A 24,560-nucleotide genomic window follows, 5' to 3' on the forward strand; every position below is an offset into this window, starting at 1 on the left:
GGCTCTGACAACCTGTGCCAACCAATTGGCGGGGGAGTTCAAAGACATTCTCAATCTCTCACTGCTACAGTCAGAAGTTCCCGGCTGCTTCAAAAGGGCAACGATCATAGCTCTGCCCAAGTGGAGCAGGGTGAGCTATCACCCAGTAGCACTGACATCTATGGTGACGAAATGCTTTGAGAGGTTGGTTATGGCTATAATCAACTCCTGCCTCAGCAAGAATCTGGACCCATTGCAATTTGCCTGTCACTACAAAAGGTCTACAGTGGATACGATCTCATTGGCTCTTCACGTGGCCTTGGATCACATGGACAGTACTAATACTTACATCGGGTTGCTACTTATTGACTACAGCTCAGCGCTTAACACAATAATTCCTACAGGTACGATCAAAAAGCTCCAACACCTGGGCCTCCGTACCTCCCTCTGCAACCGGATCCTCGACTTCCTCATTGGAAGACCACAATCTGTGCAGATCGAAATTAACATCTCCACCTCGCTAACAATCAACACGGGCACACCTCAGGAATCTGTGCTTAGCCCACTGCTCTGTTCTTTCTACACCCATGTCTGTGTGGCTAGACACAGCTCAAATACCATCTATAAGTTTGCTGACAACACAGCTATTGTTGGCAGAATTTCAGATGGTGACAAGCAGGCACACAGTAGTGAGTTATATCAGCTGGTTGAGTGGTGTTGCAGAAACAGCCTTACGCTCAATGCCTGTAAGACCAAAGAACTGATTGTGGACTTCAGAAAGGGTAAGACAATGGAACACACACCGGTTCTCATAGAGGGATCAGAAGTGGAAAGGATGAGCAATTTCAAGTTCTTGGTTGTCAACATTTCTGAAGGTGTATTCTGGGCAAAACATGTCTAAGAAGGCATGATATCGGCTATATTTAATTAGCAGTTTGAGGACATTTGGTATGTTACCAAAGACACTCATAAATTTCTATAGCTGTACCGTGGAGAGCATTCAAACTGGCTGCATCACCGTCTGGTATGGGGAGTGGTGGGCACTGCACAGGATTGAAATAAGCTGCAGAAAGTTGTAAGCACAGTCATTCCCCAGCACCCAGGGCATCTTCAAGGAGCAATGCCTCAAAAAGGTGGCATCCATTATTAAGGATCTCCATCACCCAGGGCATGCCCTGTTCTCATTGCTACCATCAGGGGGAAGGTACAGAAGCCTGAAGGCACACATTCAATGATTCAGGAACAGCTGAATATACTCTCTATTGTAATTCAGATTTTATTATTATCTATTACAAAGTATTGCTGCAGCATAACAACAAATTTCACATCATATGCCAGTGATATTAAACCTGATTCTGATTAACAGTAACTGCAAAAGCAACCAGCAGCTGTGAGATTATTTTGATTTCATGATTAACTCTACCAGGTGTATCAAAAAATACGCTTCTTTAATCAGTGTTTGTTTTACAGATTTTTGATAACACATATAAACTGCAATTGAGTGAATATCTCAGTGAAGTATATTCACAGCCTGTACTTCTGTCGTAAACATTTAAAATTAAGATAAAATCCTTTCTCAACACTATGCCTCCGAGTCAGCGCAGAAAAGCTGCACAATATCACAGCAATAAAATTACCGTGTGTCTCCAGTGTCTTTTTTGAAAGCAAAGCCTAAAAGGGCTATCTTTTTATCTGTGGCAGTATTGAAGAGACAGTCAATAATTCGGGAAGCAAACCTTCTCCGCTGGTAATCATTCATGTCAATCACCTGAAAGGTAACAAATTTTCAATAATACATACACAGCCACTATTATTTGAATGTTGTATTTATATAAATGAATTTGTACAGCACTAAAATCCTTGGTAAGGCAAACATAAAGGTTTAGAAAAGTAAAAATGTTGACATATTGCAGGCAGTTCAGCTGACTCATATTCCACACATTTAACTACAGGCTAATTATTTCCAGAATAGTCAATCTGGGTGCAAATTCCAAGAAACAGAGGCAAATATTACTTGTGGTGCATTGATTGGATATATTCATTTCAAGACATGAATGAGGAAATCAAGACCCAACCTGCAAATTCAGGAACACTCATCAGGTTACACTAGACTGGTGCAGAAGCAAAGCTTCAACAAATCCATAAGATCAAGTCTTGCGCATCAGAGGCCTGCTTAACATTCAAGTTCGCTTCTACACTTGAATCAGCAAACCTTTTTGGAAACAGCTTCCTTGAAACCTTGAAATAGATTAAAGCTTCCAAAAGGAAATATTGCATGGGGAATAATGTCATCCTGGGCAAGGCTGACGTGAAATCAGTTAAATTTTCCGAGTGGAGCTAGAAATGATTACTTTCATGACTCATTTATGAATAAAAATTGATTTTCAATTGCACACCACTAAAAAAACAGCATACTGGCATCAATTTTCAAGCAAGCATATTCTAGTAAATCTCATTAAGTTACCTGCTGCCAGTATTGGGCCACTTCAGGTAAGTTTAATGCTTCACATAAATACACCAGGTTTAGAACATCTTTCTGGAAACAGCTCCCTCCAAATCCTGAAATAGATCAAAAGCCCTGAATTTTAATAAATGTCTGCAAATCCCAACCATACTTGCAAATGAAAGATCTGGATCTCTGTATCACAAAAACAAATTACTAACCAACACTGGCTTTGAGAAATTTGCTTCCAATTCTGTGATCCATGCCCACAGCACGAGCAACTTCCTCAACATCAGCACCAGTGGCCTCACACAGAGCACTGATCGAGTTAATGCTGCTTATTCGCTGAGCAAGAAATGCATTGGATGCCTTATGAAAAGGAAAAACAATAAATATGACCGATGATTCATCTGCCTCATCTCATTGTCTGCCAAGAACCTCATCTGTGCCTTTTGTAGCCACCAGACTTGTTTGTTTGTTTGTGTGTGGTTATCTTCTTTCATCTTATCCTCAATAATCAAGAAGCAGCCCAAAACTCCAAGGTCTGTGTCCGAACTTGCACTGTCCCATTCACAAATATCTCCCGTGCTCGTTGTCCTAGAGTGGCTGCCAGTTATACAGTGCCTTGATTTTGAAACTTCATCCATCTTTACAAATCAGACTTGACCCTCTCTGCAAGAAAACAGAAAACACTGGGAACACACAACAGAGCAGGCAATGTCTGAGGGAAGAGGAACTGATAAAGAGTCTTTGAACTGAAGTATTGGTTTTGTTTCTCCTTCCACAAATGTTACCTGACCTGCTGAGTGTTTCCAGCATTTTCAGTATTTATTTCAAATGTATAACATCTGTAGTTTTAAAATTTTTTTCTCTCCTTCTTTAATTTTATTCTCCTCCAACACTTTCATCTTCAAAAACATTTGTATTATTCTAATTCTGTAAACCGAATCATTCTCATGTGTAATTCCTCCATTGTGCTCTGGCCAATCCTTTTCCCACAGACATTCCTTAAAAACGATCTCTTTGACTGAGCTTTTGCCCTAACATTGCCTTAAGTAGTTTAAATGGAGTTTAGGTTGACAGCCCTCCCACTTCAGGGTGTTTTACTTTATTTTACAGACACCTGTATAAATACAAGTTATTGATCTGCTTAGTGTCTGTGCATTTATTCAGCCAAACTGCCGGCGTTTATGCCAAAACTGTCCAGGGGCTGTGTGTAATTCGGCTTGCTGAGACATAGTGGCCAATCAAAGTGCCAAAATGGTGCAGAATTCAGCACTGCTAAGAAGCAGAGTGATGAAGAAAAATCTAGCAGGCTTAGTTTTTCATTATTAAAAGAAATCATAACAAATTAAAACAAAAATCCTGCCATAGAATGGATCATAAATTAATTTTGAACAGTGACAGCAAGTTTGTTAACTAATACAATTCAAAAGTAATTTTAAAGTTACACTTGAAATATTGGAAAGAGATCTTCAGAAAGTCTACCATCATGCTGTAAAATGAGACTATTACATAAATAAAAGGAAAACTGTTTTATTAATGACAATTTAAATACCTGTTTGGGCAGATGGGACTTGTCAGCTATGGTTGGCAGTTTGTATTGGAGAAGGAAAACTGATCTCAAATCTCCACTGCCTTGCGATTATTTCCACTCATGGGGAAAGCTTTGGGAGTGAGTCCCGAGGAAAAGTCCAGAGCTGGAGTCCCTAGGGCAGTCCTATGTTGAGTTCGGAGCTAACTGGCAAATCTTGAGACACTACTGGTGCCAAACCTTTAGATTCACTAGCTGAGTGGAGAGGGGGAGCAGCTTGCTCTCCATATCATAATGGCCTGGCTTGTGTACTGGCTAGTATATCATGTAGACAGCTAGGACCTCCATGGTCGACCTCGACCAACGTAGGGTCTCAATGACTTGGAATTACAGCTGGCTCTTGTGTATAAATTACCCAGTTCAGTAAGAAATTGCATGAATTATAGAGCAACACAAGATATAATTGTAAATCAATCTTAGGAAATTGGAATTTTCAGAATATAACAATTTGGACTTATCGAGCAGCCTACTAACACGTTAGGACAGCAGATTTTGGCAAAGGTAAAAGTGAGCATACCAGCTTGGAAAGCTCTGAGGACCACGTGTTAGTTGTGATGATTTTGCTTCTTGGTACCCAGCGCTCATACACCGCACAAAGTGCCTGGATCGCCTCCTGACCTTCGGGCGTTTCATCACCACCAATCAGCACACGGTCTGGGTTCATCAGATTGCTAACAGCTGTCCCTTCAGCCAGAAATTCTGGGTTCGATAGTACCTACATGGTAAATGGGCTCATGATTAGAATCAGTGCAAAATGTCTGAGGAAATCTACTGCAAACCAAATACCAGACCAAGGACTGACTGCCCTTTTTAATTATTAGGTTAAAACTTCTTTCCTAATAAGTTCAGTAAATTGTAAATCTATATTTTGCTAACATTTCATACCTAATGCAGAGAGGCATTCAACATACACATTAAATAATTTCATGTGTCTGCCTAGCGACAGCCAGATTTCAGAGCTTCTTCTGGTACAGTAAGCATGTTTCTGACCTGCAGCATACCGCCTAGGCCAGGGGTCAGCAACCTTTACCACTGAAAGAGCCACTTGGACCCGTTTCCCACAGAAAAGAAAACACTGGGAGCCGCAAAACCCGTTTGACATTTAAAATGAAATAACACTGCATACAACGTTTTTTTTGCCTTTATGCTATGTATAAACAAACTATAATGTGTTGCATTTATGAAATTGATGAACTCCTGCAGAGAAAACGAAATTACATTTCTGCATGCAACAAAAACATTTTGAACTCCGAAAAAAAGACGTTGGGTTGAAAGTTACTTTTAAGTAAAATACTCAATGTCTATTTGAGTCCTTCTTGTATTTATGAAAAACGCCGAACTTAAATTTTCCGCCAGCAGCAAACCAAAAATAACGTCAGCCAGCTGTCAGCCTGAAAAATAAAAGGACTATTTCACTGAACAATGAAAAAATATGAATATACATAAAATAATAGGCAATTAAAATATTTATCATACTTGGTTAATGGGATTTCTGCTCCTGGACCTCAGCGCACAGCGTCTGCACATCAGGGCTGTATGACGTCACCTTCATCTTTACACAGGATCGCAAGCTGTCATCTGTGAGGCGTGCGCGATGTTTGTTTTTAATAAAGTTCATGTTGGAGAACACCTGCTCACTTACATATGTGGATCCAAAGATCGACAGGACTCAAAGCGCATACTTTTTAATGTTTACATAAATGTCGGGCATAGCATTCCATGTTTCGAACACAAGTTTGTCCGGTTTTGGAAGGTTTTCAATATCACTCCATTTGTGTTTCTGAGCAAGAACGGCCTTCTGACGGGCAACATCTTCAAGGTCTGCTGTCAAGCGTCTAAACTTGGACACCCATATGTCTTTGTCGGCTATGTCGGCCAGTTCCATCTCAAGATCAGGTTGACTCACACCTGCCAATGCAGTCGTATTCAGTAGGGAAGGATCGATGCTTAAGGGAGTGACCGGGAAGGATAATGTGTTTTTTTCCTCTCTGAACCCACAGAAGCGTTTCCCAAACGATGTTTGCATTGCGATGATTGCAGAATGTAAATACTCCGAATTTATCATGTCGTGACCTTGTTTGAACTCTCTCAAATTGGGGAAGTGAGACAAAGTGCCTTTCTGTAAATCTCTGGCAAGCACTGTCAACTTGCGCTCGAATGCCAAAATATCCTCCAACACGTGCAGGGCTGTGCGTCCTTTCCCCTGAAGAGCTGTGTTCAGCGTGTTCAGGTGCGCTGTCATGTCTACCATGAAGTGTAGCTTTTCCAGCCACTCTGGCTGTTCCAGCTCAGGAAAGGTGAGCCCTTTGCTGCCCAGGAAAGTTTTCACTTCTTCCAGACACGCGACAAAGCGTTTCAGCACCTTCCGTCTGGACAGCCAGCGATAAAAACACGTTGTAGCGGTGTCAGTAAACTGCAGTCAAAGATAGCTTTATTCGAACTAAACAGCCTTGCTTTTAAGCCTCCCTCAACCCAGCCCCCATGGACGCAGATGCTGCAAAAGACGCGTACTCACAAACCCCCGTAGGCTATCTCCCTTAGCCGGAATGCTGGCTAATTGTGAGCCGTTTCGGATGTGCCAGGAAATGTGTCGCCACACTTAGATTGTACAAGATCACCATAATCTTCAAATTTAGAATTACATTTCAAAAGCTAACAAACTAACATAAAATACATTTTAATTAAATACTGACCAATTATTTCCCAAAGCCACAGGGAGCCGCAGCACAAAGGTGAAAGAGCCACAAATGGCTTGGGAGCCGCAGGTTGCCGACCCCCGGCCTAGGCTCACCTGGAGAGTTAGATCTGGCTTTCTGTTGGACTGGAATATTCTGCGAATACTCTCAGCAGCTCGCACAGGCACAGTGCTTTTCTCAGTGACTATCTTGTACCCGTTTGACACTGCTACGATCCTTCGAGCACAGGATTCAATATATTTCAGGTCTGCAGCCCGACCTTTTCCCATTCCATAAACTTTTGTGGGTGTGTTCACCTATTACAAAGTCAGAAGTATATTTAAAGTTAGAACTTGTCTTGTATTCAATACAAGTCAACACATGTATGATTTTTATTTTTTCAATTGTGCAGTTTACAGCTTCAATGGCTTTACACTGTATTAAACATTTTCAGATCATGAGCACTGTTCCCACTTATATATATGTTTCTCCCTCCACAAATGCTCCCTGAACACCTGAGTATTTCTACCATTTTTTCATTTCATTTTAGCCAGATCTTTAATCCTGGATCACTGATGAGTGATTCCAGCTCAAAGACATCATGTAGTGATCCAAATGTTCAATCCTGGATCAACAGTTGGTGATTCCAGCTTAGAAACATGAGGTGATAATTCTGGCTTCAGTAGTAGGACTTGATAAAGTTGTGGTCCCTTTCTAACCTGCTAGGTGAATTTACGCATGTTCAACGATCACCTGGTCAACTGCTCACTTGTAAGAATCTTGGCCTTGACTGATTCCCCCCCAGGGTCTCTGCATTTAGGTGGAACTCCATTTATTCTGTTCTACCCAGATGGAGGATTAGAACCGTTTGCAATGGTGTTTCTTCCCACTTGCTATCACCCCTGGTATTCTGGAACTGCACCGGCCAGCAACCACCAAATTAACCCTAGCCTAACCACAGGACAATTTACAATGACCAGCTAACCTACAACCGGCATGTCTTTGGACTGTGGGAGGAAACCGGAGCTTCTGGGGAAAACCCACATATTCCATGGAGAGGATGCCAGAATTAAACTCCAAACTCAGACACCCCGAGCTGTAATAGCATCCTGCTAACCACTACGCTACTGTGACGCCCTACTGTACTGCATTATAGAAACATAGAAAACTTACAGCACAATACAGGCCCTTTGGCCCACAATGCTGTGCCGAACATGTACTTACCTCAGAAATTATCTCCGGTTTCCCATAGCCCTCTATTTTTCTAAGCTGCACATACCTATCCAGGAGCCTCTTAAAAGACCCTTTCATATCCGCCTCCATCACTGCTGCCAGCAGCTCATCCCACACACTCACCACTCTCTGTGTAAAAAACTTACCCCTGACATCTCCTCTTTACCTACTTCCAAGCTCCTTAAAACTGTGCCCTCTCGTATTAGCCATTTCAGCCCTGGGAAAAAGCCTCTGACTATCCACACGATCAATGCCTCTCATCATTGTAAGTCATTAAAACACTGCATCAGCTTCTATATACACAACAGCCAGCTCTACCCCTAACGCTGCTGGCTGACTCCACTGTTTCCAACATTCAATACTGGATGAGAGGAAACCAACTGCTCTTAAATAGATGGAAGGCCGAAGTCTTAGCTAGGGAGATGTCCCAATGCAACTCTCTATCCCGGTTCTAAACCCCTTTCTGGAAAGTCTGTTCCCAACCTTGCTATGATATATGACCCAGAGATGAGTTCCTGATCACATAACCATGCAATTGTTAAAGCTATCTATTTTCAACTCCTTATCACTCAGTTCCAGTTCTGCCTAGTATCTGCCGCCTTGTTATCTCTGGAGGCACAGGAGATTCTGCAGATGCTGGAAAACTTGAGCAACACACACAAAGTGCTGGAGGGACTCAGCAGTTCAGGCATTTGTGGAGGGAAATGAACAGTTCCTGTTTCGGGCTCAGACCCTTCATCAGGAATTCATCAGGATCCCAGCCTGAAATGTCATCTCTTCATTTCCCTCCATAGATGCTGCCTGACCTGCTGAGTTCCTCCAACATCGTGTGTGTGTGTGTGTGTGTTGCTTTTTGCTTCTGAGCTTGATTACTTCAATGCAGGCCAGTTTCCTTCAACCTACTTCTGTAAATTTGCCATTCAAAATGTTGCTACTTCTGTCCTAGTATTTTTTAAACATTAGTCTGTGTTTACTCAACTGGATTAGCTCTTGCTTAAGCAATATTGAGATTTAACCTCCATGGCCTCTCTCTCCCTGTCCCTGTAAGCTCCATCAGTCCTGTGAACCATCAAGGTACCTATAACTCACCTACATTATCCTTGCAGAAAAATAGGTCAATTGCTCATTGCCTTCAGCTCTGGAATTTCTTCTGAAACTTTTCTTTAAGTTCAAACTTAATTGTCATTCAACCTTACATGAACACATTGAATTGACTTTTTTTCTTACATCCTTCACTTACAGAGGACTGAAAATCTTTACATTACGTCTCCGTCTAAATGTGCAATGTGCCATTTATAATAAATAGTATGTACAACAGGACAATCACTATAACATAGAAATACAGTAGCATCAGCATTAATTAATCAGTCTGATGGCCTGGTGGAAGAAGCTGTCCTGGAGCCTGTTGGTCCTGGCTTTTATGCTGCGGTACCGTTTCCCAGACCGGAGCAGATGGAACAGTTTGTGGTTGGGGTGACTCAGGTCACCAATGATGCTTTGGGCACTTTTTACACACCTGTCTTTGTAAATATTCTGAATAGTGGGAAGTTAACATCTGTAGATGCACTGGGCTGTCCGCACCACTCTCTGCAGAGTTCTGCGACTAAGCGAGGTACAGTTCCCATACCAGGCAGTGATGCAGCCAGTCAGGATGCTCTGAATTCTGCCCCTATAAAAAGTTCTTAGGATTTGAGGGCCCATACCAAACTTCTCCAACTGTCTGAGGTGAAAGAGGTGCTGTTGTGTCTTCACCACACAGCCAGTATGTACGGACCACGTGAGGTGTTTATGCCGAGGGACTTCAAACTGTTCACCCTTTCAACCTCAGATCCATTGATGTCAATAGGGGCTAGCTAGTCTCCATTCCTCCTGTAGTCCACAACCAGCTCCTTTGTTTTTGCAACATTGAGGGAGAGGTTGTTTTCTTGACACCACTGTGTCAGGGTGATGACTTCTTCTCTGTAGGCCACCTCATTATTATTTGAGATTAGCAAGTCAGTGTAATGTTGTCAGCAAATTTAATTAGCAGATTGGAGCTGTGGGTGGTGACACAGTCGTGGTGACACAGGGAGTAAAGGAGGGGCTTAGGACACAGCCCTAAGGGGCTCCTGTGTTGAGGGTCAGAGGGGCAGAGGTGAGGGAGCCCACTCTTACCACCTGTTGGTGATCTGACAGGAAGCCCAGGATCAAGCTGCACAAAGCAGGGTGAAGGCCGAGGTCTCTGAGCTTCCTGTCGAGCCTGGATGGAATTATGGTGTTGAATGCTGAACTGTAGTCCAAGAGCAGCATCCTTCTCCTCCAGATGTGTAAGGATAGTGTGTAGAGCTGTGGCTATTGCATCATCTGTCAATTGGTTGTGTTGGTAGGCGAATTGTGGGGGGGCCAGTGTGGTTGTAGGTGTTAGCATGCTGCAGATGTAGTCCTTGACCAGCCTCTCAAAGTATTTGCCAAACAAAACAGCTTTACTCGGGGACAAGATGCAAAACACAGTATGAACAGTCGTACATAGCTTAAAGCACATATAACGCATATAAGAGAGCAAGCCCATGTAAGACAACAGTAAAATACAATCACACAGAAAATAGTCCAAATCCCTGAGTCCATGAATGTTGCAGCAGTCTGCAGTCAAACACAATACTGCTTGTCCTCTGCTGAGTGAACACTAGAGGGCAGCACCAACTCCAGCATGACCATACTGTCTCTGGTGAAGCGCCTGGCTCCAACCCCTCCCGTGGGTGACTGCAAATACACGACACTACAACTTGTGGCCTAGTCCTCCCTTGATTGTGCCCATGCAGCTCCTCCATCATTTCCCACTAAACCCCACTATGACCATGCATTCTCCAACATTGTATTTCATTTGCCACTCTCTTGCCCATTCTCCTAATCTGTCCAAGTCCTTCTGCAGCCGACCTATTTCCTCAACACTACCTGGCCCTCCACCAATCTTCCTATCATCTGCACACCTGGCAACAAAGCCATCTATTCCATTACCGACATCACTGATACACAGTATAAAAAGAAGTGACCCAACACTGACTCCTACAGAACACCACTAGTCACGGACAGCCAACCAGAAAAGAATCCTTTTATTCCCACTCACTGCCTCCTAGCAATCAGCCAATGCTCTAACCATGCCAGTAACTTTCCTGTAATACCGTGGGCACTTAACTTGGTAAGCATCCTCATGTGTGGCAAACACCTTCTGAAAGTCCAAATATTCAGCAACCACTGCATCCCCTTTAACTATCCTACAAAGAATTCCAACAGGTTTGTCAGACAAGATTTTCCCTTAAGGAAACCACACTGATTATGTCCTAAATTGTCCTATGTCACCAAGTACTCCATAACCTCATCCTTAAAGACTCCAACCTCTTCCCAACCACTGAGGTCAGGCTAACTGGTCTATAATTTCCTTTCTGCTGCCTGCCTCCTTTCTTATAGAGTGGAGTAACATTTGCAGATTTCCAGTCCTCTGGCACCGTGCCAGAGTGCAATGATTTTTGAAAGATCATTACTAATGCCTCCACAATCTCCATTGTTACCTTTATCAGAGCCCTAGGTGCAGTTCATCTGGTCTAGCTGATGTATGTACCCTTAGGTCTTTCAGCTTTTTGAGCACCTTCTCCCTTGTAATAGTAACTGCACTCACTTCTCTTCCCTCACACCCTTCAACATCTGGCACACTGCTAGTGTTTTCCACAGTGAAGGCTGATGCAAAATGCTCATTTAGTTCATCTGCCATCTCCTTGTCCCCCATTATTATTTCTTCAGCCTCATTTTCTAGCAGTCCTATATTCACTCTCACCTCTCTTTTATTTTTTACATAATTGAAAAAGCTTTTATATTGTTTGCTAGCTTGCTTTCATATTTCATCTTTTCCCTCCTAATAGTGTTTTTTAGTTGCTCTCTGTAGGGTTTTAAAAGCTTTCCAATCCTCTGTCTTCCCACTAATTTTTGCTTTGTTGTATGCCCTTGGTTTTACGTTAGCTTTGACTTCCCATGTCAGCACTATTTTGCTGTTTGTGTATTTCTTCATTTTTGGAATACATCTACATATTCTGAACCTTCCTCGCTTTTCTCAGAAACTCAAGCCATTGCTGCTCTGCTGTCATCCCTGCCAGCATCTCCTTCCAATTTACTTTGGCCAGCTCCTCTCTCATACCGCTGTAATTTCCTTTACTCCACTGAAATACTGCTACATTAAACTTTACTTTCTCCCTTCAAATTTCAAGTTGAACTTAGTCATATTGTGATCACAGCCTCCTAAGGGTTCCTTTAACTTAAGCTCCCTAACCACCACCAGTTCATTACACAGTACGCATTCCACTATAGCTGAACGCTAGTAGGCTCAATGACAAACTGCTCTAAAAAGCCATCTCATAGGCGTTCAACAAACTCACTCTCTTGAGATTCGTTTCCAACTTGATATTCCCAATCAACCTGCATGTTGAAATTCCCTATAACTACCATAACATTGCCCTTTCGACACACCTTTTCTATTTCCTGTTGTAATCTGTGGTTCACCTCCCAGCTACAGTTGGGAGGCTTGTATATAATTGCTGTCAGGATCCTTTTACTCTTGCAGTTTCTTAACACAACTCCACAACTCACAAGGATTCAACATCTCCTGATCCTGTGTCACAGCTTTCTACTGATTTGATGCCATTCTTTACCAGCAGAGCCATGCCTCCCCCTCTTCCTACCTTCCTGTCCCTCCGATACAACGTGTAACCTCGGACATTCAGCTCCCAACTACAACCATCCTTCAGTCACGATTCAGTGATGGCCACAACATCATACCTGACAATCTGTAATAGTGCAAGAAGATCCACCTTATTTCTTATACCACATGCATTTAGATACAACACTTTGAGTACTATATTTGCTATCCTTTCTGATTCTGCAACCGTAATGCATTGATACTCACCCTGCTGGCTGCATCCATGTCCTATCATCTGTCTGTCCTTCCTGACAGTCTGACTGCACGCTATCTTTGCTTGTTACCATCCGACCTATCCTGAGTCCCTTCACTCCAGTTCCCAACCCCTGCCAAGTTAGTTTAAACCCTCCCCAACAGCACTAACAAACCTACCCGTGGGAATACAGGTTCCACTTGAGTTCAGGTGCTACCCGTCACTTTTGTACAGGTCAGACAGCCCCCAGAGGAGACACCAATGATCCAAGAACCTGAAGCCCTGCAACCTGCACCAGCTTCCCAGCCACGCATTTATCTGACAAATCACTCTGTCTCTACCCTCACGGGTATGTAGCACAGGCAGCAATCCAGAAATTACTATCCAGTAGGTCCTGCTTCTCAGCTTTCTATCTAGCTCTCTAAATTTTCTTTTCAGGACCTCTTTGCTTTTCCTTCCCATGTCATTGGTACCAATATGTACCAAGACATCTGGCTGCTCTCCTTCCCTCTCTAAAATGTTGTAGATGTGATCTGAGACTTTCCTGACCCTGTCACCTGGGAGGCAACACACCATCCGGGTGTCCTGCTCATGTCACAGAATCTCCTGTCTGTTCCCCTCACTATCGAGTCCCCTATCACTGCCACTCCCTTCTTCCCTCTCTTTCTCTTCTGCACCACGGACCCGTGCTCAGTGCCAGTAACCTGGTCTCTGTGGCATTCCCCTGGGAGGTCGTCCTCCACAACAGCATCCAGAACGGTATACTTATTATTGTGGGGAAAGGCCACAGGGGAGCTCTGCGCTAACTGCCTATTTACATTTCCATGTCTCCTGACAATCACCCAGCTACTTGCCTCCTGCAGCTTAGGGGTGACTACTTCCCTGTAACTCTGACTATCTCCTCACTCTCCCGTACAAGCCGAAGGACATCAGCTGCAGCTCCAGACCCCTAGAAGGGTCTTAAAGGAACCGCGGCTGGGAGGCCCTTGTGATCACTCGCTGTTAGACTGCACACCTCCTTTTCACACTGACGCCTCTCTGTGGCAGTCTGTACCAAGTCCAGCTCTTCCAGTCTTTCCGCCAACGAGCAACTCGCTGATGGGGTCAACCTGCAGTATTTTAAATTCAATGTCCACTAGGGTCTTGTGATCGTAAAAAATATTTTAAAAAATAAAATAACCCATCTGGTTGACCCCATAGAAGTCACTGTGGCTGATTGCACCCCCATCTGACTAGATCTTTCTCTCTCCAGTTCTCCTTCACAACAGAAAACCTAGCTCTTTGCCCACGATTCTGCTTGTTCACTCTGCTCTCTCCTTGTGTGCCTTGATTTCATGTCTGACTTAATAAATTTTACTCTTAAATTCTTGGACAGTTTTGCTACATTGAAAGCACAATGTGTGCGTCGTTGATAATAATTACCGAAATAAATATAAGGTCAGATTCCTGAATGGCAGTATCGATGTCAGCTGAGAAAAAAAGGTTCTTCCCTCTGCATGACTCTACCACTTCCTTTAAACCAGGCTGGAAAAAAAAACAAAATTGAAAATAGCAACTAAAAATATATACCATCAGAATGACATGCAGCAAAGAGTTTATGAAACAATACATTGGATAAATATTTCAGTGGTATACCTCATAAATTGGAAGTGTATTGGAGTTCCAAGCTTCTATTCTGGCTTGGTTAACGTCTACGACTGTAATCTGAATCTCAGGACACATGTGAGCAATAACACTGCAGGTTGGACCACCAACATATCCAGCTCCAATACAGCAGATCTTCCTAATTTCAAACATACCTGCAGGAATGAAAATGAGATTGTCCAATTCTGTAATCAGATGTTTCAAACCTTCCTGTTACTTTATGTTAAGCCATCAATAAAACCAAAGAACAATGGTCATGATTGTTGTGGAATGGATGGACATAGGACTACAAGTATATAGTTTCCTGAAAGAGGCATCACAGGTAGACGAAGTATTGAGGAATGCTTTTGGTACACCTTTATTTGTCAGGGCATTGGCTATAGAAGTTAAGATGCTGTACTGATGTTGTACAAGATGCTGGTGAGGCTGCACTTGATTATGTTCAGTTTTGGTCATTCTGCTATAGGAAAGATGCCATTAAGCTGGACAGAGTTCAGAAAAGGTTTACGAGGATGTGGCCGGGACTTGAAGGACTAGATTATAAGGAGAGGTTAGGCAGGCAAGGACTTTATTCCTTGTAGTGGGTGACTTTACAGAAGTGCAGAAAATCATGAGGATGCATGCACAGAGTCTTTTTTCTGGGGGGGTGGATCAACAACTAGAGGAATAAGTTTAAGATGACAGGCAGAGATTTAATAGAAACTTGAGGGGCATGTTTTCATACAGAGGGTGGTGTGTATGTGGACTGAGCTGTGAAAGGAGGTGGTTAAGGCAGCTACTATAACAATGGTTAAAGGACGTTAGACAGGGACCTCATTATGTATTTATTATTAGAGATACAGCGCTAAACAGGCCTTTTAGGCCCAACAAACCACACTGCCCAGCAGCCCACCTATTTAACCCTTGCCTGATCCCAGGACACTTTACACTGACCAACTAACCTGCTAGGGGCACGTCTTTGGTGGACTGTGGAAGGAAACTGGGGCGTCCCGAGGAAACCCACACATTTACAAAGAGTACATAGAAGCTCCTTACAGAGGATGCTGGAATTGAACTCCAAAGCTCGATGCCCCAAACTATAGGGGCTTCACGCTAACCTCTATCCCACAGGAAAGGTTTAGGGGGACATGGGTAAAACACAGGCAAATTAGACTACCTTAGATGGACATCTTTCTGGGCATGGATAAGTTGGGCTGAGGGGCCTTTTTTCCATGCTGTATGACTCTCTGGACAGTACAACTTATCAGCGTGTAAGCATACCAAATAATAAACATCACAGATCTCCTTAATTTACAAAGGATGCATGGCATAGACATAGATATTGTAATCTGGTCCATGTCCATGTGTATGTTCCATTTAAACCTCTTTTATATCAGGAGGTTAGTTTGCTTAAATTAGTTTAACTACCTAACTGCTTTTCTATTGGCTAGATTTCTGTAGGAGAAAAAAATATTTCCAAGTAAAATTTCAATTTGAAGTCCAGGCTAATAGCCTGTTGTCTTACCTTCTCACATTCACAATTTGAGTGGAAAATCCACGCAAGGCAATGCCTAGAGTCATAAAGTCATAGTGATACAGTACAGAAGGCCCAACACGGTCAAGGTGCTCATCCCATTTGCCCCACATTCTCCTAAAAATGTTCCCAAACTATGTTTCTATTGAAATGCCTCCCCCTTGGCATTTTTTTCCCCTGCAGAGGTGGTTTGCCATTGTCTTCTTCTGGGTAGCGTCTTTACAAGACAGGGGACCCCAGCCATGATCAATAGTCTTCACAAATTGTCCACCTAGCATCAGTGGCCGCAAAGCCAGGACTTGTGATATGCACCGGCTGCTCATAGACCATCCCTCACCCACTCACACGGCTTCACTGACCCTCATGTGGGGGGAGAGGGCTAAGCCGGTGATACACCTTGCCCAAGGGTGGCCTGCAGGCTATTGGAAGCCAGCGCCTTCTTCCTCCTTTGGTAGAGGAGCCCCCCCCCCCCCCCCCACACACACACACACACACACACTCACTCACTCATTTTCTATCAGCCATGAGCTAAGAGTCTCTTAATTTTCCCTAATCTATCTACCTCTGATAGAGTTCAAACATTTTATAAACCAGCAGGACATTACATCGCATCAAGGAACTTTTGTTAAACTCATATTTTAGAAAAAAAAGATGAACTTCAAACTGTCTTAAAAGGGACCAATCTGCCTGAATTTCCTTAACGGATGTCCGAGTTGGAAATGTGCTCGTCGTGTTCAGTGACAGCGAAACGACGGGATTTCCTGTCAGTAAATGGTAACTGCACGGGAGAGGAGCTGTGAGCACAGTAGCTTTGCTTCTCCTGCAGAAACGCTCGGTGAACCTCCCGCACATATCCCCAGTTCCTACATCTAGAAGTCAGACGAACTTCAGAGCAGCAGGTCACTGTCTCTGTACCGCTTGAGTATAAGCAGAGATTTACCTTCCGTCAAGTTTCAGAGTTGCGGCTTTACTCAGTGTTTAATACCTCTTCCGCGTTTGACGGCGCATGATCGACTTTTGACCTGAAAGATGAAGTGAATAATAATGAAGTGACGGGCTATAAAGCACAACCGACCCTCGTTCACTCAACGTCGGACTGGCGCCTCCAAGTTAGGAAGATCGATTCTTACCACAGAGAACGCTGAGAAAAGGGTTTGCGTAAAGGCAGGAATGATGTGATAACCTTGCACTGGCCCAAGTTGCAATATTAACCCCCCCCCCCTCGCTCCAACTATCTATATCCCTGTATCGCAATCACCCCTCCCCAGGGGAATGCGTTTATTTGCGGATAAGTGCAGTGGCATAACTGGACTGGAGGTGCAGCGAGTTCTGAACGTGACTCAAGTACATAGGAGCGTGAGAAATCGATGCCGGAACAGGCCGTAGGCCGGGACTGTTCCGCTGTTTAATATCTGAATATGGATTCAACTGTTTTGCATGCTCTTACAAACTTTGATTCCTTAACAAGCACCTGGTGTAAATGTCACCATCAGCCCAATCCTGAACGTATTCGGGTATTTACTGCTTCTTTGTCTGAGGTGTTCTGGACGGAACTGATCGTTGCTATGCATCAACTACCCACCCTGCAGACTTTGATGAAGGGAAACTACAATGATGCTAAGAATGGTTGTGCCCTAAGATAGTGTCCCAAGGCACTTTGGCTAAGATTTCGTGACTGGCCTCCAACACCCACTAGCTTCTAAATTTGCATGAAGTTCAACTATATTCATTCAAATGTTTTTCTCAAATATTCATTGATTTCATTTTTACTATGGCTGCTTGATGCCACATTTGGGTAAGTAGTTCAGTTCAACCTAGAGCTAACAGAATCAGGACACCCATTACTAATTCGCTAACAACAGTTTAATTTTCTGCAACAGATCGATATTTATATATATTAGATACTTCATGCAAATCAGATTTGTTCAATGTTTAATTCCTTTATTTATTTAGACTATTTTGCTCCTTACGGCCCCCTGCTTATCCGAAGAATATTTTGTTAAGATAATTGTTATCTTAAACTCTTATAACTTCCCTTTGATGGTCTGGATTGAACTGTTTCTTTTATATGGTTGGTGTTCAAGTTGCTATTTTAGTCAGCTGCTTGCTGTCCACTTGCAAGTTAGCCAACACATCTTTAACCCTGCCCTTGAATTTACTATGTCCATTTCTGACACCACCTTCCCCTTTTTCGATCTCTGGAGACAAATTGTTGTTCAACAGGTTTTATAAACATACTGATTCCCACAGCTGTCTTAACTGTACCTCTTACCACCGTCTCCAAAGTGCTATTCCCTTTTCCCAGTTTCTTTGTCTCTGCCACATGTTCCCAGGATGAGGCTTCCTTTTCCAGGATATCAGAGATGTCCTCCTCCTTCAAAGAACATGAATTCACTTCCTCCAGTGTTGATGCTGTCCTCACCCACATCTCCTCCATTTCCTGTACACCCACACTCTACACATCTTCCCACCGCCTTAACAGAAAGAGTTCCTCTTGTCCTTACCTACCATCCCAAGACCTTCTGCATGAACCTATCATTCTCTGCAACTTCTACCATCTCCAAAGGGATCCTACTATTAAACACATCTTAACCTCCTCCCCCCCCCCCACTTTCAGCTTTCCACAGGGATTCCCGCCCCACAATCTCCCTCCCGACAGCTAAGCCTGCAAGCAACCAAAGTGCTATACCTGCCCACTCACCTCATTACTCACCTCCATTCAGGGCCCCAAACAGTCCCTTTGGGTGAGACAACACTTGATCTGCAAATCTGCTGGGTTGCCTATTGCATCCAGTGCTCCTGATGCAGCCCGCTCTACACTGGCAAGACCCATCATCAATTAGGGGACCACTTCATTGAGTACTTTTGTTACATTCACCAACAGTGGAACTTCCTAGTGGCCCAACACCTTAATTCTGATTCTCATTCCTTTTCCAACATGTTAGTCCATGGCCGCCTCTTGTGCCACGATGAGGCCATCCTCAGGGTAGAGGAGCAACACCTGATATTCTGTTTGGGTAGTCTGCAACTTGATGGCATGAATATCAATTCCAACCTCTGGTAAAAAAAAATCCCTCCCTCTTCTTTCTGCTTCTATTCCCCACCCTGGTCTCTTCTCTGCCCATTACCTCACCCTGGTGCCATTCCAGGTTTCTCATATGGTGCATTCTCCTGTCCTATCAGATTCCTTCGTCTCCAGCCCTTTACCTTTCCCACCACTTGGCTTCACCTTCTGGCTAACCTTCTCCTCCCCCACTTTTTTGTTCTGGCATCTTCCCCCTTCCTTTCCAATCCTGAAGAAGGGTCTAGGCCCGAAATATCAACTGTTCATTTCCATAGATGCTGCCTTTCTTGCTGAGTTCCTCCAGCATTTTACGTCTGTTGCTCTGGATTTCCAGCATATGCAGAATTTCTTGTCTTTATGATCTAGCCTTGGTATTTCCTCTAGGCCAGGGCTGGCAAATCTTTTTGGCAATAATATTCTGGAAAAACTATTACGCATGCCACAGTAATTTTGAGTAGGAATTATCATTGATTCTTAAATTATTAGCAATAATTATGGACTTTTAAGGAAAAAGGATGAGTACTGTTGTTTTGTTTATGTGTTGTTTTATTATTAATAAAATTATAAGAGACATTGAAATATGAAACATTTTACAAAACCTGTTCAGAAGTGATTAATATTAATCTTTTAAAAAGACAATTGAAAAAGAGCATCATTTCTAAATAGTGTTATTGTAACCTTTTACTATCCAAATACTGATATGTACACTATTTTAAAATGTATCATCCAACGTCATTTGTTCTTACAACTGTCTAGCTGGCACCAAGCTGGTGTGAGACATTTCTGTGAAAACATCTCATTGCTCTCAGGATAAAAAAAAACATTTGTTGCTTTATTTGGCAGTAAAGAGAATCATTTTAGATTGGGTTTGAAGAATTGAGGGGCATTGCATGTCACACACTAACAAAATATTTTGCGAGTGTCATCTTGGGTATGCCATCCCACCCAGCTCTAGGCTATACATTTTGGTACATTTACACCTATCACCATCTCAGAACACCCCAAAAGTCAATGCACTGATGTTGTAATGGATTAAACTCTGGTAGCTAATTTGCATATGGCAGACAGTCTATGCCACAGAAATAGCCTACTTGACCCACGAGGTCACTACTGGTGTATGTGGAGTTTCCTTTCACCCCACTTCGCCCAACTCTGTCAACATGTTGTTTTACTCCTTTCTCTCTCATGAACTTCCTCTTGAACACAATATGTTTTGCCTCAATTGTTCAATATGGTTGCAAGTTTCATATTCTAACTACTATCTCCTGAATTTGATAATGACTATCAATACTTATTGCCCCATTTGTTATTTCTCATCATTTTTACAAACACGAATTGTAACATTTTAATCATTTGTTTTTGCAGCTTCTCCAATTTCAGCTTAACTATGACACCTCCATTGCTTTCCAAAAAATATTTGATACAGGTTTGACATTGCTTCTCTCTTATTTTGGTTTCTTAGCTCTAGGAATCAACAGGTGTTTGGCACAAACAGGAGAAAATCTGCAGATGTTGTAAATCCAAGTAACACACACAGCATGCTGGAGGAACTCGGCAGGCCAGGCAGCGTCTGTAGAAAAAGTACAGTTGACGTTTCAGGCCAAAACCCCCAGCAGGACTTCTGAATCCTGCCAAAGGGTTTCGGCTCGAAACGTCGACAGTACTTTTTTCTATAGATACTACCTCGCCTGCTGAGTTCCTCCAGCATGCTGTGTGTGTTAACAGGTGTTTGGTTTGGTTTTGTATTCTGATCTTATTGATCTGCGCATTGCCTCCAATGATCTCTACCTCAATTCAGTCTATTCATCTGTCTCACACTCTCCAAAACATAAGTGGCCTTCTTGTTCAACTTCACACACAGTATGTTGAAGATTATTCAGCAATTACATACTCAGTATTAAAGCCTGTAACTCCGCCATGGGTGGAGAGGGAGGAGGTTGGGCATGGGGCTATCAGCCCCATCCCATATAAACCCAGAGCTACAGAAACACTAACAGAAGCTCCAACGACTTCATCCTTGGGAGAGGAAGGACACTTGTTTAGAAGACGTATGAAGTCCTGTGGTGAAAGCAATCAATCTTTGGCCTGGACAGAGTGCTTTGGCAAGCTGCTTTCAGTGGCCTATGCCCCAGCTGGGATGTTTTTGCTTTGTAAGAATTAAAGATCGGAATAAATGATTCGCTTACCTATTTAATGATTATGGTTTAAGGATAATATTGGTCAGAGAGTCTGTGTAAATATTTCAATGGAAGGGTGGATAAAAACATTGTAGTATCTCATCTACAGAAGTTCAACATTCTGTCAGAACTACATGGTCTCGATAATGTACTCTGGTCTGTTGCCAGATCTTTCCACTTTTTTCAACTATGAATTTTTAAAATAGTATTAGCATTTCTGTCTCATTGTGTATAGATTTGTGGATCAGAGAGATATAACATCTATTTCTCCACTCTATTAATCCCACTTTAGCCTTTTGCTGTCACCTGAACTAATTTCAGCTTATTGCTTTATAACTTGAGAAAGCCCGAAGCATCATAATTGTACATACCAATACCAGCACCCATCAGACATTTTATTTTTTCCATCTTAAAGAACAATTGTTTATGTGGTTGTTATCTCAGTGTCAACTGTTACTGAGTCAGGCAATTCCAATTTTAAAATATCTTTTAGCTATCACCTTCTTCGAGTAAGTTTTTTTCCTCTGAAATAAGACTATTCTACTATAGATGGCTACGAATGTGATGGCAATTCATAAGGTACATTAAGGAACCATTAAAGCACTTCATGGTTTGGTATACAAAAATGATTCACTGCTGGGCAAATTAAATGGCATGACCAAATCATCAAAAATAGTTTTATTTTCTTAAGGGTGGAGCAGTATTGAGAAATAATCAATTGCTTTATTAAAAAATCCCAATCATTGATTAATTGACTTGCCAGATATACTGAAGGTGGTGCCTTTGCACTTTATTGATTAGATAATTTAGTCTAATTTTATTTGCTCTGGTTTGGTTTATACAATCAATTATAAATACCATTACGTTCTTAATGCATTTGTTCCAAGTCAGCATGCAGTAGAAGATTGTATATTTTTTAAGACATTTTCAGGCGTCTTCGGCAATGTACTTGATATGCAACAAATATCCATACAGAAGAAATAACTTGTGATTGTTTTTATTCCATTTTTTTAATCACATGGAATACTATTTTATCCTTAATTTTAACTCTCATTAGAAGACTGAAAATCAATCTGTTCAGCTTGTCAATGATCCCTTTCAACAAAAGGAAAATACATTCATCAGAGACTGTATCTTCCATTTGAATTGCTAAACGTAACTGTTATCAGGTGAGTGACAATGTGCAGTGGTACCAGTGTTTGCCATGCTCAACAGCAGCTAACTTCCTCCGTGTCAGAAGATTGTGGAATTGGATTTGAATGCAAATGAAAGACACATGATCCAGCCTGACACTGCTGTCTGTAAGGAGTTTCTTTGTTCTAGCACCTGTGTGGATTTTCTCCAGGTTCTTTGGTTTCCTCCCACATTCCAAAGAAATACAGGTTAGGGTTAGTATGTTGTGGCTATGCTATGTTTCCATGGTGACACTTGCGGGTTGCCCCCAGCGTATATTTGGACTGTGGTTGTCGGTGACGCAAATGATACATTCCACTATATGTTTCGATGTCTGACATCTAGGTGATAAATAATATTGCTAATCTTTTCAGAAGAATGTTAAATTAAGATCTTAAGCACTCTTAGCTGGATAAAAGAATCACTTGTCACTATTGTGTTGTAATACAGATGTACATTTTTAGCAGTGGTACAAGTCTGTACAGTATTTCTACATACCTTTGTATTTCTGAAGGCAGAAATTAGTTGTTGCATTTCTCAGATTACAACAGTAACTATACTTCAAAAGTATTTCATTGGCTACATTTGGATGTCACGGTTTTGTGAAATAAAGTCTTTCCTAATGTGACAGGTAAGAAAATCAAAAGAGTACAACCACCCTGAAATATGTACAGCAGGTACATCTTAAATGCCTAAACTGATGAGCAAATGCTGAATTCAGCTCAATTCCCTGAAACAGAAAATATGGCATCAGCCCATGAAATAACTTGATAAAGAAAAAAAGGTTTGCAGAAATTATAATTTGTGTAATTCATTCCATGTCTAACCTAAAGGATAATTCTTCCCTGATAATACCTTCAAAAACAGAATTAAACTAAAGTTAGACAGATGGACAACTTGAATTTAATTGAGACTTACAAGCTGATAAAGTCAAGTTCCTTTGTGTATTGCTTTTGTTTTGTAGTTTTTAGGCTGTTTTGTTCACGGTAGTTCTAATTGTCCCGCATTATCCCATCAACTACGTGACTTGTTTGCAGATTATCCTCACAACTCTGGCTTCACCGTCTCAGAGATATTCTTTGTCCCATTCACTTTCCACCTACCTTGACTGCAACTTAAAACCAATTTTTTTCCTCCTATTCCCAGTCCTTACAAAGAGTCTTTGAACTAAAACAGTAAATGTATTTCTCTTTCCAGAGGCAGCCCGACCTCAGTATCTCCAATATTTTAGTCCAGTATCATTCTGGTAAATCTTCGTTGCATCCTATCCAATATAACCTTCCTGGAATTAATTGGCCAGAGTCAAATATTGTGCTCCCAATGGGAATTAACCAGAACTCATCAGCCTTTTGCATTAATTTCTTGTCCCTGTCCAAGCAGCTGATAATTTTACAATTCCACAGTCAAACATGAATAACACAGAATGCATGTCAGAATATGTCATCGTTTCAAGGCAATAATGGAGCAGGTGTTACTACTTCCCAAATGACTGGCTGCTTTGAATTAATTCTACTTAATTAATGCCAAAAAAACTCTGGACTCCAGTGATACTGACAAATATTAAAATTTGTCAGCATTCATTAATTCTATTTGTGTTTTCTTTCAATTGATACTGAAAATTGCTATTATCACAGAAAAGAGAAAGATTAGCTTTATTTGTCACATGTGCAGTATAAATATGCTGTGTCAATGACCAACACAGTCTGAGGATGTGATGGAGAGAACTCTCAAGTGTCACAATGCTTCTGGCACTGACACAGCATGCCCACAACTTACTAACCAATACACCTTTGAATATAGGAAACCCAGATGATCATGGGGAGAATGTACAAACTCTTTACAGACAGTGGCATGAATTGAATCCATGTCACTGGTGTCATAAATCATAATGCTAACTGCTATCATGCTAACATGCCATGCAGGCATGATCAACACACTCACTTGAAGGCTTCAGCCACAACTTATGCATTTGCAATTTATGAAATTACCATGGGCAAAAAAAGTTAGTATTTTAAATCATTTCTACAACTAGGGAATTTTTTGATTTTAACAAGAATTTCAGCAAGTTTGTCCTTTTTTTTGTAATGGCAGGTGACTAACCTCCAGTATATGTAGTTGGCATTTTTAAATTTTCCATTTAACATTCTGA

At 42.0% G+C, this 24,560-nt stretch overlaps 1 protein-coding gene across 2 annotated transcripts in view; it reads right to left on the reverse strand.

Moving 5' to 3' along the window:
* ugdh (UDP-glucose 6-dehydrogenase) overlaps positions 1-20,644 on the reverse strand; it is a 31,079-nt gene extending 10,435 nt beyond the window's left edge. Inside the window, exons 1-9 of one of the 2 annotated variants that reach the window (XM_059989052.1) lie at positions 17,469-20,644; positions 16,938-17,019; positions 14,476-14,639; positions 14,263-14,364; positions 6,808-7,008; positions 4,534-4,731; positions 2,644-2,791; positions 2,444-2,538; positions 1,617-1,747 (exon numbers count right to left, since the gene is read on the reverse strand). In XM_059989052.1, coding sequence (XP_059845035.1) covers positions 1,617-1,747; positions 2,444-2,538; positions 2,644-2,791; positions 4,534-4,731; positions 6,808-7,008; positions 14,263-14,364; positions 14,476-14,637 — 1,037 coding nt within the window. In that variant the 5' untranslated portion in view covers positions 14,638-14,639; positions 16,938-17,019; positions 17,469-20,644. Of the gene's footprint in view, positions 1-1,616; positions 1,748-2,443; positions 2,539-2,643; positions 2,792-4,533; positions 4,732-6,807; positions 7,009-14,262; positions 14,365-14,475; positions 14,640-16,937; positions 17,020-17,127 lie in introns of both variants that reach the window. The other variant, XM_059989051.1, reaches the window with a different exon arrangement.
* Positions 20,645-24,560: the final 3,916 nt, after the last annotated feature.

Source organism: Hypanus sabinus, chromosome 14 (assembly GCF_030144855.1).
Source record: "Hypanus sabinus isolate sHypSab1 chromosome 14, sHypSab1.hap1, whole genome shotgun sequence".
NCBI lineage: Eukaryota > Metazoa > Chordata > Chondrichthyes > Myliobatiformes > Dasyatidae > Hypanus > Hypanus sabinus.